Here is a 14,692-nt window from a genome sequence, read left to right as displayed (position 1 = left end):
TACTTGGCATGTCATGACAGAAATACGTTTTGGGAAGATTTCTTAGAAATGAGACTGAAGTACTGCAAATTATCTGGTAAAGGTAGCAGACTTCAGGGAATTGAACAGGGAATCTCATCAATGTGGTCTGGAGCTGTAAAGAAGTAAGACTGCCTGCTGATGGATTTCTTCTGCTTTTGGATAGTGCTTCATTTGGTAGTTGAATTGTCTTGCTTTTGTACTGCAGGCCTGGGGAGCAGCAAGAAGAGTTTCCAAAGATGACTGGTTGGAATGGTTAAGAAGACTGAGTTTGGAGCTACTGAAAGATTCCTCCTCGCCATCCTTGCGCTCATGCTGGGCCCTGGCTCAGGCATATAATCCTATGGCTCGGTAGAGTAATTCTGTTTTTTTTCGGATCACTTGAAATTGCAGATGCAAGCCAGATATTATAAGGAAAAAGAAAATTACTTAAAAGCTCTTAGGTTCTATATATAGAGATAGTTCCTGCTTTGGGACAAATCAAATAGCTGGCAACTTGATTTCATTTCCACCCTTCCCAGTTGGCTGCTCTGTGATGTGCACAAAATCTTTCAGTGGAATTCTGCATATTAGTCTAGAAATAACATAAGGCACGGAAAAGTGAAGCTGGAAACACAGTAGAGTATGAAGTAGTTTCGAGGATCTACTGTGGGTGAATAAAAATGCCTCTGAGTGGAATAAGCCGCAGTGCTTTATTTCTTTTGCAACCAGTATGTCTGGAGAAACTTTGAGGTTCTGTAAGCAGTTGCCTGTTTATCTCTTCTTGATGATATACACTTGTCATCTCAGTGCATATGAATCTGACTACTGCTGTTAGAAAAGTGTTCATTCCTGGTTTAATTTTGTCTTAATGTGAGTTTTATCATTTTTTAAGTAGAAGGGCAAACAGCATGATGAAAAGTCAGCAATTTCTAGGTAGTCAGAGGTAATGCTAGCATTCTCCATGTATACTCCGTGCATCTCAAACCCATCCCACAGTATTTCTCCACAGTACTAGCAGTGACAAGGGCTGTCACTGTACCTGTTTTTCATCACCTTTCCTCCTGTAGCTTTGCCACTAATTCAAACTCCAGCTATTGCAGTCCTCTAGTGAGCACAGAAAACACAAGTGTTGCAGCACGTGTGTCCAGAGAAATGTACAATCATCTTTTTCACTACATTCACTTGTGATCTAAGACAGACTAGGCCTGTTTCCTCATAGCGGACGAGAAGAGCATCCTTGCTGCTATGAAGAGTTTGTTCTAGCCTAAAATACTTGCTAGCATATGATATACAATATTTCTACTATTGTAGTATATCATCCTATTATATATTTTTCAAATGCACGTTTCACTAAGTATTTGGTACAGAAGTTAGCTTTAGAAAAACTAATCACTATTTATTGCAGGTAGACATATAAATGCGTTTTGTAGCTCTTTCTCTGAATAAGAAGGCAAGCCCACTGTCAAATAGACTTTTTCTCATGAATAATGAATCCCTACCTCTCACTGTCTCCTGTTTTCCTTCTCAGAGATCTCTTCAATGCTGCTTTCGTTTCATGCTGGTCTGAACTGAATGAAGACCAGCAGGATGAGCTGATCCGAAGCATTGAATTGGCCCTGACTTCTCAGGACATTGCAGAAGTCACTCAGACACTGCTGAACTTGGCAGAATTCATGGAACACAGTGACAAGGTAGAGATGCCATTAGGCTACCCTTTTTCTAATGCTGGCTAGCTGGCTGATGTCTATGGAAAGGGTGTGAAGAGTTCATGCGTAGTTTCTTCTTTCTTATACTCATCCTGCTTTTGATGTATGTGCTTCTACCCAGGGTCCACTGCCTTTGAGAGATGATAATGGCATTGTCCTCCTGGGGGAAAGAGCTGCAAAATGCCGAGCATATGCCAAGGCCCTTCACTACAAGGAGCTGGAATTTCAAAAGGGTCCCACCCCGGCCATTCTAGAGTCTCTCATCAGGTAAGACTGCACCTGATGAGACTTCTGCTCTGGCATCAGTACCCAATTTAGGATACCATCAGGATGAATCTAGACAATTCTTAGGATTTCACTCTCTGCCACAAGATGATGTTGTAGGCTTGCATATGTATACTCCTAGCTGCTGAGTTCTGCCCTTCTATTATGCGGTTAAAATTATGATAGAAGCTGGGGGAAGTTGTGCAGGAAAAAGTGGAGTTGTCTTATTTTCACCTCTCACCCTTCAGGTTCGATATGGGATGCCGTGGAGTGGCTGTAAGTTAGATGAGAGAGATTTCTACACCTACGTATAAATAAGCCAGAAAAGCTGAAGTTCTTAATTAAAATTTCTCATCAAATTCTGCTCATCTAGCTTAGATAGGTCTCATTCTTCATATGTCAAATAGAAGATATTATAATAAGAGTGTATTGTTTCCTGAGCTTTGTCAACCAGAAAGATGTTAGCCTGAAATACCTGCACAGGGTTTGGTACTAAGCTACATGTTTTCAAACATGAATCTCAGTTTCATGTCACAGAAATGTTAACTCTGTGTGAGATGGACAAATTGATTTTGGTTGAGAAAAACTTAGTTTTGTCTGTATGCAGTGAATTTTTCAGCCCTCCTACTTCCTTGGAGTTGTGCTTTCCTGTTTTTTTTCCCCTCTTTTATTCTTTCATCCTTTGTCCTCTCTTGTTTTTCTGAGGAAAATACAGAATTTGGCGTATTCCCTTTCCTGGCCTCAATCACTTGTGCAGCTGCTTCTTTGTGTATCAAAGAGCAAGTTAAGGAGCAAAGACTTGAAGTAAAGCAGGATTAAAAATGACAGACAATTTATTAGAAATGAAAAAGTTTAGAAACCTTTAAAAGTTTAGAAACCTTTAAAAATCTATTTTGTAGACCACAGTTAAAATAGTTCCAACTATAGTTCCACACAGTTGAAATTTACAGTATGAATAGTCAAACATATGTAAGGCAGTTCCCAAGACACCTTTATCTCCCATTTCATACAAGACTGAACAATTTAAATTAGATTCAAACTCTCTTTAAGGTGAATAAAAATAGATATATTAACTATAACTATCTCTTTCAATATACTCAAATAACGTTATGGCTACAGGAGGCATCTCTTTCCTTTTTAACTGTTGTTTTTAACACTGTTATGTAAGGGAGAAACATACTGATTTTTGACATAACATCTCTAGGTAACTTGTAATTGGGGTGGTTTTTCAGAACAGATTTTAATATTCCTCAGCGTGGTATGCTAGCAAACAGTCCCTTACATTTGAGTAACTTTTGGCACTTATGGATTCTGTGGTACGTACTAGTGTTTTGCTCATGGATACAGTGGTTCGAAGTGTTGGAGTGGAGTTTTTTGGCTGGGTGGCTGGGTCTGGATTTTTTTGCTAACCTGCTGTTCTCTCTTTAGTCTTACTGACATATAGCACACTTATATTCTAACCTGAACATAATCTGGTGGCAGCCCAGAAAGTTGCTTTCTAGTTTATCAACCTTTAGGTGATCTGTGGATAGGAATAAACGTCACAGAGCATATGGGACAAATCCTTCCTCCAGGGTTACTATCTGCTGGGTGCAGCCCTCTATGGGGACTTATTTGAGGCAGCAGCAGGAGATGGCAGTAAAACTTCAGGAGAGGACCTGGGCAATACTAATTAATCCAAAATTTTTGAGCTTCATTTTTCCTCTGTGGGAATGTAAGTCACTTACTATACACTAAAGAAAGGTGCATCAGGGACACTTCTGATTGATTCCTCTGGCTTGAAATGGGTATGTCATTTTTGTGATTTGAGTCCCTCTTGGAAGGAGTTACTCAGCAATGCTTACTCTAGACACTGAAGGAAAGGTAACAAGGAGGCTTTCTTTTTTCGGTCCCTGTCTGGCTGCTTAATACTAAGGCAACTCACTAGTCAATGCTAGTGAAAACACACCAGTAGGTTTTCTGAAGGTGCTGTAAGTGCATTCTGTTCTAACCTATTGTAACACAGTATGTTTCCCTTTGGAAAGAGCCTGAAGAGGAGGAAGTAAGTCTGAGCCCTGATAATACCAGTGGCTGTGGCTGGTGCTTAATGTGCCTTAGTGTTTGTGTGTGTACATAGCCAGTATGTAGCTGTTGCACGTATTAAATGAAATGAACAATTATTTGGCTGATTTTGAGCTGTCCGTTGCCCACCTTCTGTGCAGTGGCATCGTGTAGCTGTACAATCAAATATTGGTTCCCTCTACGGTTTGAAATCCTCTGGACGGATCTTCATCTCAACTCTCTTCAGTGAATAGGTTGATCCGTGCCATCCATACCAGGTGATGCCATCCATGTTCTTGGTGTGTTCTCCTTTGCGGTAGTAAACCCCGTTCAGATTGGAATCTGTGCAGCAGTTGTACCAATATCCACCTTTTCAGAAAGCAAATGAATAGATTCCTGATGAGGAACAGGTTTGTTTTGTATTAATAATAAGAATTATTGTTCTTCCCTGAAGAGAGTGATCAGAATGCAGCATTTAATCCCTGGAGCCTATGGCCCTAATAGCTGGGATTGCAGGTAAATTCAAAACTTAACACAGATACTAAATACATAAAGGCTTTACAGTTACATAGTCAAATTAGTCCAGTAGCTTTTCATTCAGTTGCTCATTCCCCTTAGAATATTTCCTTGACAAGTTTCTGTCTCTGAGGCTGAGAGTTAGCATAGGAAATGAATTTGGGTTCTTAGCTTGGGCATTTTAAGGTGTTGAAAATGTTTCTGGACTCTGCAAGTAAGCTGCGCTATTTTACTGAGACTGATGTCAGCAATTTTATTTGCATCTTGCATGGGGGCACAATGGGGAAATTAAAAATAAAGGGCAAGATGCAATGAAGACAATTATCTTTGTGACAGACCTCATATAAAGATAAATTGAACGAAGAGAGTAACCTCATTAGAGGCTCTTAATAGAGTAGGAATAAAGATTAGAATACAGGTTGAACCTTGAGGTACATGTAGGATAATAATGTAGGAGAATAATTACAAGTCCCTAATATTAGAACTTGAAACCTCATAAAAATGTAAGAAAAAACAAAAACCTAGATATACAGGAATAACTTCCTGCATGACTGAATTGGATCAACATTTGAGATAGTCTGGCAGATTGCAGGTACGCATAATGGTCTGGATAACAGTATGTGTAGGTGACAGCATACACTAAATCATTTGAAGAGTACTGATGTCTATAACATACAGTCTGGCTCTGTAAATCAGCTTTAACTGCCAGATTTCCCACATAACCAATAAGTGTGTATTCCATAATTGTTCATCTTACCCTTGATTTGCCATCCAGATGCTACTTACTAGTTACTTGGAAAGAGGGAGTTGGGCTCTTTACAGATTACCCAGGCAGTTCTCTCAGGACAGGAAAGTGTTTGTGTGTTTTACCTTTACGGAACTGGGCGCAGTCATCCACGCACTTGTCATTGTCCTTGTCCTTTGTGCTGAAGGCTGTGTTGTTGTGGTACCTTAGGGAATCGCGCCCTGTGTTGCCAGTGTAGTTCCCCACAAAAAGACGATAGCTATTTATTTCGTTGCTCAGCGTGAATTGCTTATATTGCGCATAGCGTATGTTACCTTCCCAGTCCTGCCACAGAACAATGAAGAAGAAATAGGTGCTATTATAGAATAGTTATGAAAAGACTCTCATGTGTATACATATATATGTAACTCATATAACTATGGTTATATACAGTGCATGTTGCCTATCTTTTCTCAATCCTAGATTTTTCATGAGTTTTTTTTCTGTCTCAGACTGCAGAAACTTATCTGTTAAGGCAAAGAAACTTTCCAGAGCAAAGCATCATATTTCCAAGTCTTATCTGCACTGGTATTAAACAATATGTATGGAAACCTGGTGCACAGCTCTTGCATTCAACATCCTTGTCTCACAGTTTGCTGCCTCAAGTAGGTGTTTTATTTTTTCCTCTCTGAAACAGTGACTTATAGACATAAAGCCTTTCAGCTCACTTTTTCCGTTGTACATATCCCATCCCTCAAAGCTATTGTACCAGCTATAAACTAGTCTAAGTCAAACCCAAGCCTTTAGTAGACTGTAGAAATTGTTTTGGGATAACACAGTGCAAACTCTTTTGTACACAGGCTGGAAGGAAGTGCTGCAAAAGGAAAAGTCTCGGAGTCTTTAAAACTTTATGGGGCATCTCTGTGAATCTTTAAATCTGAGGTGGTCAGCAGTTCGATCTCTGTCTGCAGTGGGTTTCGCAGGATTCTCTAGAGCCCCACATGTTCCCTAAGACACAATCTATATGCAGACAGAAGGTTGTCCTGCTGACTTTGCATGGTGGAGAACATAGTTCTGTCTTGTCCTTGAATGTATCACTAGATCTATCCTACCTCCTTCTCCTGTAATTAAAGCATGCAAGTTCTTTGGGCCTCCTATAGAGATAGGAGATGGTATCTGCTACTGGAGAATCACTTTGTACAAAAAACCTTTTGCTGATGAAATTAAGAGCTTATTAATTACCTCCAACTCCACTCGCAGAACAGTGGGGCGTCTTGAAAGTCGGTAGATATTTTCATTTCCCAGCCAAAAATCTCCCCGAATATTGCCAAATCCTTCCCTGTATTGTTTCCAGTCCCTGTTGAAAGATGTCAAACCAACTTTACGTCTTTGGATGATAGTCCAGCCGCCTCCATCTGTCTCCATGTCACAGAATACCTAGAACAGGAAAAAAGGCAGTGTTTACTTGTCAGTAGACTTAGGATGGTTCAATTCTCTTAACACAAGACAAGACATTGTTCCAGATTTCACAACTTGAAGAAATTCCTGTTTTGTTTAAAAGTAATGGAAAAAAATTATTAAATGAACCCTTTTTCTGTTTTCCCTCTTAAATTTTTTTTTTTGAAGTTTGCCTACATAAAGATGCTGATTCGAAGTGCAGGGTATCATAACTCAGTATGTGCGCTTTTCATCTCTATGGTAGATAAGTGATTTCTTGACTATATTTGAAAAGACATGTAATACACATTGTGTACTTGACATCCTTACCTCCAGATCTGGACTCCCCAAAAATTCATCAGGAGGTAGCTTGTAAACACCAGAGATTCGGTAGTTCCTCTGGTAAAGTGATGAGCAGTCATAGACAGCATCTACTTGAATCAGAACCAGAAAGTAAGAATCTGAACAGCAAGAACAACTCCCCTGTAAGTGTGGTTTCTGTAAAGCTTAGTTTGTAATACAAGGAGTAATTCGGTGAAGACAACTTCCCACAAGCCTAATGTTTTCCTGATATGATTTAGTTTTGATCAATGCATGCATTGGAAAAAGGTTGTAGCACTGGGACTTCATGATGTTTTGGGGGGTTTTTTGTGGGTGGTTTTGTTTTGTTTTGTTTTTTTTACCTCTCCTATCCAAAGAGACATCTCTGCTTTCTCTTCACATTGCTACTGTGTGTGTGTGTGTGTGTGTGTGTGCTGGAAGGTAAAAAGGTATATATTTGCTGTCCCCCTCCCAAATAAAGGCTTATCTAATAGAATGGTTAGGCCTGCTGCCAGATGCCTGTTTTGATTGTGTGCTTGAACAGGTTAGCCAAGTTTGCAGATGAGGCATATTTGCTCAACGCTTCTTGCACTAGAGCCTGTGACAGAGATGGTGGCTTTTAGCTGCAGTCAATCTGTCGGTCTCTGCAAGCCTCCTTTCCTCCCGGTGCAAGAGCTGACTTGAAGATGTTAAAATGCACAGCTATTCTTCTGAGGAAGATAAACTAGCTGAAGCAAGGCTTTATGCATTCTGACAGTTTTTAGTTCAGTACAGACTAAATGTATCTTACCTGGTGAGGTGAGACACGTCTGTTTTAAATAACTTCTGGACCGGTTTCTTCTGTGTGTTACTGTATTTTTTTTCCAAACCTTTACTACAGCTCCAAAGAGATTCATTATGGTATAATTTTTGTTTAAGACCTACTGTAAACAGTGGTGTGTCAAAACTAGCCAAGTGGAACTTTTTCTAAGAATTATTTAGTAAATAGATTTAGAAGTTTTTCCTTTGCATTTAAAAAAAACAAAAAAATCCAAATGAAGTCTTTTGGCAAACCCAGTTGTCCCAAACAACAGCAGTTTCTTTTTAAGGAAGTTTTAAGCTTGTTGCAGTGAATGTCATATTAAGAGAAAAATCAACAAAAATCACACTTTCTTTTAGGAGTGGCTTTACGGGTAGCTGACCTACAAAATGCACCTGCATTCCATGTTTAGTACAGGCCTGTGCAATCACTGTGTGCAGTGAAATTTTCCCTCAGGGAAGAGAGAATTTTGAACAACTTAACTCTGATATAAGCCTAGCCAGAACACAGTTTGCATCTTTCATTGTCTACAGCCTTGAATTTTTGAGAATTATCATTCAAAAAATGAATCACTCTTTTACGACTATCTCTGAAGCAGAGTGAAGATACAGTTACAAATCTCCAGTAATGCTTGGAGAGCGTTTCTAATTGTTTTACCAACTTCTAGTCCCCTGTCAGCACTGTGAACTCAGAGGGTATTACTGCCAGAGCCATTCCCTGACAAAGCCAGCTCCCTTTCTTTTTGGATGGGTACTGTAGTGCTCAGAAAATGAAATATTAGACTGAGTTCCTCACTGTACAAATACAGTACCTGTTCAGTTTTTCCAATCCCTGATAACAGACATACAGATATTAAAATACAGCTGGATCTTTGGACTTTTGACAGGTAAATTCAAACTAGTTTTCTCAGGATCACCTGCCTACAGAAATACTTTAAGCAGAAGTATTCAGTATGCATACTTGCTAATGACATTAGTGGGACACACTAGCATTAAGAACTAGTCATTAGTTCACTTTGTGCATTAAGAGGTGTATGTGGGAGCTTGGCGACTCCCTTCTTACCAGCTGAAGTTTGTGTGACCGTCTGAGCTGCCTGGAGTTGCATGATATCTATCTGGTTGTTCATTTCGGAGTATTTGCTCTCTGCATCAATGAGGCGGGACTCCATCTGCTTGGTGCTCCCTTCAAGCTCCATCACCTGCATGATCACGTTCACCCAGTCGCCTTCCTGCTTCTTGCTTAGCTCTTGTAGCATTCTGCTCAGGTTGGCTACTTGCAACTTGAGCTCCTTAATTTCATCGCAGCAGCCTGTCATCTTGGACTGCGAGTTCCCATTGATTGTTCTCCTTTTAGGAGGCTTCTGCAGCAGTGCTGGATAGATTGCCACAGACACAGTGACAATGCAGAGCCATGCCAGCTGAGCAGTGGATCTTGCTGGCATTTTTGCTTACAGCAACAGAAAACTTCCAGCTGACTGCGGGTAGTCTGAATGCAGCTGGGATAGGTATGAAACTTTCTGCAAGTGCTACAGCAGACCGGTACCTAGCTTTCTTCCAATGAAGTGAGTCTCTGAAGGTGGAGCCTGAAGAAGTAGCTTTTTTTCAGACCCCTCCTGTCAGAGTCTATGCACTTTGGAAGTCTGTCTCAAAGCATCTTATATACTATTTTTCTGTTTACCTCCACCCCCCTGAAGCTATGAAGAGCTTCCTGGCCCCTCCCAGTTCATCTGTTCATATCAGGTGTTTACAGGGTGAAATTGGAACAGGTTTCAGCCAAGAAAGGTTGGGGAGAGCAAGAGAGACTTCACTCAGTTCTGTCTGGAAGGGGTGTGGGAGAGGGCTATGAAATGAGAAGAGTTTCCAGCAATTACTGCCTATTGGATTGTAGCCCTCTTGGTGACTACTTCTGGCACTTCAGTAACATAACAGCATTAGAGGTCCAGAATGTGAAAAGGCTGTCCAAACAGGATGAGTTTATAGAAGTTCAAGGAAGGTAACTCCCTAGCAGGTAGCCAGCCCTAGCTGCAACAAGTCCTACTAATATATTCCCCAGAAGTCGTAGGGAGTAACTGTGCTTGCAATGTTTCTTAATTTAGATAATATTTTAGCAAATTCATCAGTCAGCATCTAATCCTCCTCTCTCTGGACTCCGGTGTTTCTGCACTATTTGTTTTGTAGCATTCAGTGCTGTTCTTAGAGATGGGATATCTGAGGGTGGGATGGAAAGAAGTCTGCAAAGTATGTAAGTCAAAACCCATGCCTGTGTTTACTCATAGTGGACAAGTGAAAAGACATTAAGTAATGCTGAAAGACAGTCTACTTAAAATTGATAAGAGGTGGGTTTTTTGCAGGCAATGTGATTGGTCTAACTCCACTATTATGGAGGCCAGTTTATTAACAGGATTTTAAGAGAGGAAAATCTATGGGTAATTAAAATGTCCACAGTTACATGAAGCATAGGTTTAAGAGTAAATCTTAAATCTTTAGACATTCAGAGTATAGGTCAAGTATCAGCTGGCTGAGATAGTGATTTCCAGTCTCCTATATCTTTTAACAGTTCAAAAGCTGATTATAGCTGTTTGGTCTCCAAGTAGAACTGTTTCAGCAATGGTGCAGCCTTTTGCAAAAGGTCTGCAACTTTTGTTCTAGATCCTTACGGATAAGTTGTTTCTCCACAGGCCAGCTGCTCTGTAATTGCCTGACATGTGGGTTCTTGAATCTTCCTGCAAAGTTTCTGATTGCGGTAACTGGCAGAGATAAGATGCGCGTGAAGGAGTAAATGGCTCATGTATCTGTTCCTGGGGTAAATGCCATTAAAGCTTCTTGGTGTCCAAGAAAACAAAAGAAAGCTAATCTTGCTCCTTTAACAAAGAAAATAAGGACAAACCCAACTGAGACATGCTATCCCACCTAGACTTCTTTTGCTGATCCAAAGTGGCTGCGGGATTTCTGCTTAATTAGAAAAGATTAGAAAAGCCTTGCTGATCTGACATCTACTTTCAGAGAAATAGGAAGCACAATTTCTTGTTGGTACAGTTTCTCTTCCTCCTTAGCCTTGTTACGCTTGTTGGTAGATGCTTTGTTTCTGCCTCTGATTTGCACCACAGCTGGCTAATAGTTTTTCTGCAGAACAGTAATGAGAGACCCCACAGGGTGCAAAGATTTAGGAAGATGAAAGCATCAAAGCACTGAAGGGGTGGAATATGAATACAGATGTTTCATAAACCTGAATTTTCTTAGAGGAGGAAGAGGTGATCTTTTGGAGGAGGCCAGAATTAGACATCTCCAAACAGACAGCATGAGCATCTTGAGTTTCATTGTGGGTGACTGCCTCTGTGCTGTACTTCAGGCAGAAACCACTGTAGTCTGTAGTATCAGCTGGCAAGGCTACTGTGTGGTATTGGTGGCCTGAGATACTGCTGGAGATAGGCAAGTACAATTTGATTAAAGTACTGAGGATACCTCCACAGCAGACCATAGGCTTCAGTCACAGTGTTGTCATGGACATTCCAGAAACCTTCCATAGCAAAATTGCCTTTTATACTTCAGACTAGAAAGTGCCACTGCACATGGATGAAAGTCTGCCCTTTTTGTTCTGCTTCTAATCCTGTCTGAGCCCTCTTCCAGCTGGAGCTTCTGTCATTCCCAGGGGCAAATTCTTCTCAGGCTTCCTGTGATGAGAAACGTGTTTTTGTCAAAGTTGGAACGAAGAATAGTACAGGCCACACTCTGGCTTCTCTGCCCCCAAAAAGCCACCCTGCTAACATCCCCATCGTGTTACATAGGACTTCGATCCATTCTACTGCTGCTCTCACTCGCCATAACTTCTGTCTTGTACAGTCTGAATTTCATACACACTCACATCATGCGGGACAGACGTGGAAGAGGGGAGCCACTTGTAGGTCCACGCATTCCCTCTTGATACAAATTTTGGAAAGATCCAGGATTCAGCCAAACTCTCTGTTGCACATAGACGTTATGAAAGAGTGCAGAAAGGCCTCCAAATCCCCTATTTAAACTGGAGTATTTAACTGGAAATGAGACAGCCAGGGTTTTATTTTGGGTTCAGCCTCTGATTTGTGTATCCTAATGCAAGCCATCTTTCTTTTGTGTACTTTGATTTACCTGTTTTAAAACAGAGATAATAATTCTTTGTTTTCTCACTTTGTTCTGTCTAAGGGGGTGACAACAGACATATTATGCAGGAAATCTTCCTGTCTGTCATTACTTTTGAGGAAGCATTAAGAGAGATTTGGGCAGACAGATCTCTCTTGGCAGAGACCTTAGCCTTAATGGAATTTGACTTCTTATGAGTATTTGAAAGATGAATCTTTCCCTGTTCCATGGAGAACTGAGTGTAATCACTTAGGCAGCAATAGCTACTGATGCTAGTCATTGCCAGATTAGATCAGCTGTAGAAGTTGACAGTCTGTAGGAAACTGTTCCACTGTTACGTACTGGTGTACTTACAACTTGAATTCAGGATCCTGTTATATTTTGGAAAGAGGCATAGTTTTGGGCATAGCTAGGGAGAAACTAGTTCCGTGATTATTGAGTGGGTCCTAATCCTATGTAGTGGTTAAACCCGGCAGGCAGCTAAATACCACACAGCCGTTTGCTCACTCCCCTGCCCCCAGTGGGATGGGGAAGAGAATTGAGGGGGGGAGAAGTAAAATTTGTGGGGTTGAGATAAAGACAGTTTAATAGGACAGAAAGGGAAGGGAAATAATAATAATAATGATGATAGAAGAATATACAAAATAAGTGATGCACAATGCAATTGCTCACCACCTGCTGACCAATGCCCAGCCAGTCCCGGAGCAGTGGTCGCCGCCCCCTGGCTAACTCCCCCCAGTTTATGTACTGAGCATGACGTCGTATGGTATGGAATATCCCTTTGGCCAGTTTGGGTCAGCTGTCCTGGCTGTGCCCCCTCCCAGCTTCTCACTGGCAGGGCATGAGAAGCTGAAAAGTCCTTGACTAGTGTAAGCGCTGCTTAGCAACAACTAAAACATCAGTGTGTTACCACCTTATTCTCATGCTAAATCCAAAACACAGCACTGTACCAGCTACTAGGAAGGAAATTAACTCTACCCCAGCCGGAACCAGGACATCGTATTTTCCCATTTCCCCCAATACTGATAAGAGAAATGGAGTTATCGTTTGGTCTGAAATCCATCGCCCTGGTTTTCCTCCATCATATTTTGTATGTGGAAGTATTCTGCAACATGGTAGCTAAAAAGATGAGATCCTAAAGTCAAAAACATGAGGCAAATCCTTTTTGACTTCATTAACAATGTAGGTTTGAAGTGGTTGGGAGAATTGAGTCTAAACATGGTTGTAGTTATTATGTACCCTATGCTTATAATGTCGGTTGATGTTACCAAATTCAAGTATATTAGTATTACTTGCTTAGAACCAGATAGCTCTTGTCCCTGGAGGGCCAGATTAAATGAGAGGTGGGTTTAAATTACTGTCTTCTCTGGGAAGCTGTTCTGGCAGGTGTGTATGAAGCTGAGACAAGAAGAAAAGCTCAGTGCCCTGTGGCTATTTATTTGGTAGCCAGTCATTGCAAAACCCTTAATATGCATCCGGCAAATGCTTAGAATCTAGCATTCCTGGTGCTTGCTGAGATGGCAAAGGCTCTCATCAGCTCTCTGCCGGCAGATCGCAGGAGTCAAAGCTCTGTGAAATACTGCTTTCCCCTCCCAGGAAGTGTGAAACTATTCACCTCTGGCTTTTGGAGATGCTCATAAATGTTCTAACATTCACTCTGCTGTAGTTTTACAGTAATGACTAAATCCCTAGTAAAGTCAAATAAAATTGTTGTCTACCACAAATATTGTAAATTGCTGAAGTTATATAGGAACAGGTGGAACAAGTGAGAGCCTGATGAGAAACAAAATACTGATACCACCTACAATCATTTATAATATCTTTTTTATTTAATGTGTCCTTTCTTTGCATAACCAATACACAAAGACTCTGGCTCTGTGTTTCACCTTTTTCTGCTAAATATCTTCCCTGGCAATTTTTTTTCTTCTCTGCCTTCACTGAATCTGGTTAATAAGGAACAGGTGATAGAAAACCTTTTGCAGCCTGAGCAGCAGGGCTGACTAAGAATTTTATTGTAATGGTTTTCACTGCTTTTCCTTTCAAAGCTCATGAATGTTTTTATTTAATTTGCAAGCATTTATATCAAGATTGGGAATTTGGCCAATTTTGATGCCTGCGAGCAATGTGGTGCGCCCTTGCTGTGAAAAGCTGGAGGGGCTGCTACTCTGGCCTGTAAGCAGTCAATCATCACAACTGTTTGTTGAAAACGGCTCTTTGCTGGTATTGGTTTCTCAAATGTATTTGTTCCCAGCATGGGAATAATTTTTAGTGGCATGATGGAAATGCATTGGGTTTTGGAGTTGTTTGGAGGGCAATTGGTTGTTTTCTGAGGTTTGCTGAATCAAGGACTCAGGGATGCCTGAACACAAATAAACTGTAGAATTGGGGAAACTGGCCAACAAAGCCAATTCCTGGTGCCAGAGGATTATCTGTTCCCCAAAGTATCCACAAAGTAGCAGTGCCTTCCACTTCTAATCCCAGAAGCAAGCTCTCAGCACTTCTTCAGAAGGAAAAACAAGCTTGACTTAGGTTGGTAAAATCTGTCACATAGAGGAGCATTTTAAACAAGCTTGGGGAGACAAAAAAAAAGGAGAGTTTGGCTTCTTGTCTAGACTTTGAACACAAGCTGCTTTATTGCAAAAATAAGGTTTCTTTACCAAGTTTTGAGATGCTTTCTGGCAATAGGAAATGTGTGTGTTCCCTCACAGATGGGCTTGGGACCTCCTGAAAAGGGTCTGTTAAACGTCAGGTTTTCATTTTTTATGGGAAG

At 40.8% G+C, this 14,692-nt stretch overlaps 2 protein-coding genes across 2 annotated transcripts in view; one reads left to right on the top strand and one right to left on the bottom strand.

Moving 5' to 3' along the window:
- MTOR (mechanistic target of rapamycin (serine/threonine kinase)) overlaps nucleotides 1-14,692 on the top strand; it is a 67,319-nt gene that overhangs the window by 17,069 nt on the left and 35,558 nt on the right. Inside the window, exons 25-27 of the mRNA XM_009325282.1 lie at nucleotides 227-369; nucleotides 1,529-1,691; nucleotides 1,828-1,973. Of these exons, the coding sequence (XP_009323557.1) occupies nucleotides 227-369; nucleotides 1,529-1,691; nucleotides 1,828-1,973 (452 nt within the window). The remainder of the gene's footprint in view (nucleotides 1-226; nucleotides 370-1,528; nucleotides 1,692-1,827; nucleotides 1,974-14,692) is intronic.
- ANGPTL7 (angiopoietin-like 7) lies at nucleotides 4,210-9,248 on the bottom strand. The gene is made up of 5 exons (XM_009325213.1): nucleotides 8,870-9,248; nucleotides 7,018-7,118; nucleotides 6,493-6,687; nucleotides 5,397-5,595; nucleotides 4,210-4,379 (listed from the first exon to the last, which is right to left on the bottom strand). The coding sequence occupies exons 1-5, from the start codon at nucleotides 9,246-9,248 to the stop codon at nucleotides 4,210-4,212; spliced, it is 1,044 nt and encodes a 347-aa protein (XP_009323488.1).

Source organism: Pygoscelis adeliae, unplaced genomic scaffold (assembly GCF_000699105.1).
Source record: "Pygoscelis adeliae isolate BGI_AS28 unplaced genomic scaffold, ASM69910v1 Scaffold36, whole genome shotgun sequence".
In the NCBI taxonomy this organism is placed as follows: domain Eukaryota; kingdom Metazoa; phylum Chordata; class Aves; order Sphenisciformes; family Spheniscidae; genus Pygoscelis; species Pygoscelis adeliae.
This window is presented reverse-complemented; position numbering and strand designations above follow the sequence as displayed.

Bases quoted from the DNA above. Each gene is read 5' to 3' on its own strand.
- ANGPTL7 (XM_009325213.1), bottom strand. From the start codon at position 9,248: ATGCCAGCAAGATCCACTGCTCAGCTGGCATGGCTCTGCATTGTCACT. The intron at 5,596-6,492 runs GTAATTAATAAG...GTTCTGTGGCAG, and splicing joins TTCTGCGAGTGGAGTTGGAG to GACTGGGAAGGTAACATACG. The intron at 4,380-5,396 runs GTAAAACACACA...CTTTCTGAAAAG, and splicing joins CTGCGCCCAGTTCCGTAAAG to GTGGATATTGGTACAACTGC.